The sequence below is a fragment of the Sardina pilchardus genome, chromosome 9 (genome assembly GCF_963854185.1).
Source record: "Sardina pilchardus chromosome 9, fSarPil1.1, whole genome shotgun sequence".
NCBI classification, from domain to species: Eukaryota; Metazoa; Chordata; class Actinopteri; order Clupeiformes; family Clupeidae; genus Sardina; species Sardina pilchardus.
The window spans coordinates 18,741,361-18,746,360 of NC_085002.1; the positions used below are offsets into that span (position 1 = coordinate 18,741,361).

General features: G+C 49.3%; 1 protein-coding gene across 3 annotated transcripts in view; it reads left to right on the plus strand.

Moving 5' to 3' along the window:
• Positions 1 to 5,000, plus strand: part of LOC134092929 (AMP deaminase 2-like) — a 64,055-nt gene that overhangs the window by 40,072 nt on the left and 18,983 nt on the right. For all 3 annotated transcript variants that reach the window (XM_062546115.1, XM_062546113.1, XM_062546116.1), the window contains exon 2: positions 4,672 to 4,799. In XM_062546115.1, coding sequence (XP_062402099.1) covers positions 4,672 to 4,799 — 128 coding nt within the window. The remainder of the gene's footprint in view (positions 1 to 4,671; positions 4,800 to 5,000) is intronic.

Consider the following 5,000-nt stretch of genomic DNA (forward strand, 5'->3'; position numbering starts at 1 on the left):
TGTGTGTGTGTGTGTGTGAGTGAGTGAGTGAGTGAGTGAGTGAGTGTGTTATGTAGGTGTTGGCTGAAGGGAGGGAGGGAGAAAAGCTGCAGTGATTCACGGCTGTGTGATGGGAGGTGAGGATGTGTGTGTGTGAGAGAGTGAGTGATGGATGGAGGGCGTCATTGACTGTGAGTGATGGGGCCATTTGTTTCCATAATGCGTGTGTGAGAGGGGCAGATAACGGAATAGAGATGGATTCTTCACTCAGAGAAACATGTTCATTCCACTGCCACATAAACCCTCCCCCCCTGCAGCTCCTCTGGAAGAGAGGGGGGACCAGGTGAGAGCCCACATGCTTCAACGGCTCTCTCTCTCTCTCTCCTTCTCTCTGTCTTCCTGTCTTTCATCTGGTCTCTCACTCTTGTCTTTTTCTCATTTTTCTCCCTCTGACCACCACTTTCTCTTTCACCCAAAGTTTTATTCCTTCATTTCTTTCCTTTCTCCTTCCTCTAGGCCGTTGCCCTTTCTCTCCTTCCCTCTTTCCCTGTGCATTCCTTAAGCTTTCTTTCTCTCTCTCCTTTTCTTTCCATTCTTTTTTAGCCTACTTTTGCTTCCTATTCTGACTTCCTCTTCTCCCCATTTCTTTCCTTGCTCCCACCCACTTTCTCTTTCTCTCTTTCTCTTTCTCTTTCTCTTTCTCTCTCTCTTTCTCTCTCTCTCTCTGGGTGTGTGTGTGTGTGTGTGTATGGGTGTGGGCGAGTGTGTTATTTACTGCTGTGATGGCTGCGAGAGTTCTGTCAGAGCAGTCCTAATGGCCTCTCTGAGAGAGTGCCACCACACCGCTCCATCAATCATCAACTCCCAAATCAATGCCGTCTCCGCGCTCCGCCATAGACTAACTGCTGCCGCAGAACACCAGCACCAACACACACACACACACACACACACACACACACAGAGACAGAGAGAGACAGAGAGAGACAGAGAGACAGTTGTAAGTAATCAAACCTGTATGTACATGCAAAGAAATGTTCAGACCCCCTCAACACATATACTGACAGATTTACACTCACAGAAGCGCTCATACACACACACACACACACACACACACACACACACACACACACACACACACACACACACAGAGAGAGAGAGAGAGAGAGGGAGAGAGGAAGCAGAGATTAGTATTGGTGAGCCCAGTCTTTGGAGTGCTGATGTAATGCTGATGGTGCATCATGTGATCTCCCTCCTGGTGTACAAAGCGGCCGTTTCTCACTCCGTCTCAGATCACGCCTTCGTCTCTCAGACGCCCAGCGTCACTCTTTCTGCTGCGTCCCCACAGGCCTCATGGAATATTCATCAGACAGAGACCCATTTCTAGAAATGTGCTCTGGAACTGAGTGATGGAGTGTATAGGTTCGGAGATGTTGTGTGTGATTTGAGAAAATCTTTTGAGAATGTGCGGTGGGTGGGTGGGTGTATTTTTTCGCCTGCTGTCAGCTTTCTCTTCTCAGTGAAAAGAAAGGAGGGAAAAAAAGAGGTTGTTCTTGGTGAATGAATGCACCACTTTCGCTCGCTGCATTCCTCATGTTGGTGTGGCCCAGATCATGGTCGCCTGATTGTTGCCGCTCCTCGCCATGGTAATTGCTGCTTTCTTGAGGAAAAGCTCAAGAGCAGGGAAATCAATCTTGACATTCTTACCTCATGATCGTGACCCCGTATACTCAAAACACCACACACTGACTGACATGTCGCAGAGCATCCACACCGACAACTAGTCACACACACACACGCAGAAGTGTAGTGTAGTGTGTTGTAATGTAGTGTAATGTAGTGTAATGTAGTGTAGTGTGTTGTAATGTAGTGTGTTGTGTAGTGTAGTGTAGTGTAGTGTGTTGTAGTGTGTTGTAGTGTAGTGTAGCATAGTGTAATGTAGTGTAGCGTAATGTAGTATAGTGCAGTGTAGTGTAGTGTAGTGCAGTGTAGTGTAGTGTAGTGTAGTGTAGTGTAGTGTAGTGTAGTGTAGTGTAGTGTAGTGTAGTGTCCCAAGGGCAGTGGGTCAGCCCTGGTGATAGGGATGTTCTGTGCTCTGCCTGAGTAGCAGCTGCTGAAGACGTTAGAGGCTGTAGGGAGCCCAGAAAAGACTCCCCTGCGGCCCACTGGGTCCCTTGGCTCCATCAGCTCCCCATTAAAGTGCCCCACGAGCCCTGCTTACATTCCACACTGAATTACACAGAGAGAGAGAGAGAGAGACACACACACACACACACACACACACACATCAAACATACAGCGCAAACATGCAGCCTTCTCAATATTCTTCAGTTTGCAGTTTCTTTCTCCATCCATCCATCTCTCTCTCTCTCTCTCTCTCTCTCTCTCTCTCTCTCTCTCTCTCTCTCTCCGTCCCTCTATGTTTACTCTGGACCTGACACAGTAATGTCTTTGTGCTCCTCTGGCTTGGCCTCCTCACCCCCTCTTCTTTGCTGGACTGCACATGCTCACACACCCCTCCCCTGTCTTTGTGTGTTATGTGTTGTTTGTGTGTTGTCCCATATGGGTGCCCGGGCACGCACACACACACACACACACACACACACACAGCCCTCCTCCTCCCCCGGTCTCCATGACCACCACAGCAGGGTGGGTGGGGGGTATGTCACCGACCTCGTTGCGCTGATCTCCTCAGCCTCGTTAAGGATTACGGAGAGGGTCTCCATAGCAACACTCATCTTGCAGGTGGCAGGGGACCTAAAATGTATGCTCTAACGAGCATTAAGCATTAAACAGCATCTCACCTGACTGAGACCCACAGGTTGGCCCATGGCCTGGTCTAAACGCCACACTCACACACTCACACACACACACCCACTCTACACCCAAACTCTACTCCCTGCCTGTGAAAACACACTCTTGGGCTAGATGAATTCCCACATAGGGAGTTCTCAGTGTCCTCAGTGCCAATCTCGATTCAATGCAGACTCACCCCCCCACACACACACTCCCTCACACTCACACTCAGCCTCAGGCAGAGACTGGAAGGGAGCAGAGGTGAGTATGCCCTGAGGGGCCTGGGCTGCCCACAGGGACACACAGGGACATAATGGCTCTTGTTAGCGCGTTAGCGACTTAGCATGGCATCTGCGCTAGGGTGCCACTGTTGAGCAGAGAAGTGGAGCCACTGGTGCCTCCAATACTCACCTGCTACTTTTAGGTGCGTGCATACGTGCGTGTTTGTGTGCGCGCGTCCGTGCGTGCTCATGTGTGTGAGAAGGAGATATTTAGGAGGATATTTTTTTACTTTTATTAGTATTTGTTTTACACCAGCATTTATAGCAAGTTGGTGGTGTCTACATTTTCTATGTTGCAGTGTGCTCCTTGAGAAACTCAATTTGGTGTGTCAAAACATGCCATGCAAAACATGATCTGACTTGCCTTGACTTGACGTGAGGACAGGGTGATCTAATTAAGAAGAATTCTCATTAGTCGGGCTTCCTCTGAGGTCTCCGTGGACAGCAGGTCGGTGTGGCGCTGTTTTAAAGCAGCGGGGCACTGATGCCCAGTGGGTGCCAAGTTTCTCTCCTCACACACAGAGGAGAGGACGAGGACGAGGCATGTCATTTCCTGCTGTCACCCAATCAATGAGCGGCCTCTCCTACCCTGTTGAGAGTGCTGGCACTGCCTTCCCAGTGCTATTCACAAAAGAGCAAGACTTGCACATATGCTCTCTCTCTGTGTGTGTGTGTGTGTGTGTGTGTGTGTGTGTGTGTGTGTGTGTGTGTGTGTGTGTGTGTGTGTGTGTGTGTGTGTGTGTGTGTGTGTGTGTGTGTGTGTGTGTGTGTGTGTTGTCCCATATGGGTATACTTCTGTATGCCTTTGTCAGTGCCACTTTCAATGATAAATTCAGGTTTTCTTCCCCATTGGTCATGCAGACTGTTTACTTACACTTCCAACACATATATGGACCATATGTAAACACCAGGGGAGTCGGGCTCTGAAAAACTGTCTCCTGGCCAGCCTTGGGCACCGTGTCCCTGTTAATGGGTTGTTTTCTCTCTTTTAAGTGGGTTAGACGGGGCTGGTCCTGAGCCCCAGGTGGTCATAAGCAGCAGGGAGCAGCAGTTCATGTGGAACCCCAGGCTCTCCTGATGCACGGAGGTGCAGAGGAGAGAAGGGGAGAGGAGAGGGGAGGGGAGAGGAGAGGAGAGGAGAGGAGAGGAGAGGAGAGGAGAGGAGAGGAGAGGAGAGGAGAGGAGAGGAGAGGGAGATTCAGCTGCTCTAGTTTCTCCTTTGCTCCTGCTGCCTGTGAAAAGAGTTGTTCATTTTGGCAGGTGTAAGGGAAAGGTTTCAAGCCCTTTCTAACAGAAGATTCCATTCCGCAACAATTTGAGGTTCTAAAATTCCATGTTCTAAAATTCCACCAAGAAATCAGATATTCTTTAGAATGTTCATTTTGCAACATTTTCATCACACCAGTGTAATGGTGAATGCTGAAGAGTTTTAATATGTCCTTACACTCCAGCCCTCCTTTTTTCCTCTTGTGTGTGTGTGTGTGTGTGTGTGTGTTTGCACATGAGTGTCTGCATATATGCACACACACAGACGTTTGTATTTTTGCACTGGCACATGTTGGAGTGTGTAAATATTTATTTATATGTGTGTGTGTGTGTGTGTGTGTGTACTGTGTAGATCTCCGTGGTGCGTCTGGCCCCAAGCCCCTGACATCCCAGCGCTCTCTGCCGGGCACCCCCGTGACTCTCAAGAACTTCCCAGACCTGCGTACCTCCATGGACGGCAAATACAAAGAGATCGCCGAGGTGAGGATGCCAAGCTTTGATCTACTGTGTGTGTGTGTATGTGTGTGCGTGTGTGCGTGCGTGCGTGCGTGCGTGTGCGTGTGCGTGTGCGTGTGTGTGTGTGTGTGTGTGTGTGTGTGTGTCTCAGTGTTCACATGTGCATATTTGATTTCTGTAAGCATGGTTGTCATGGATATCACTATATACTGTAAGTGTGCAGGT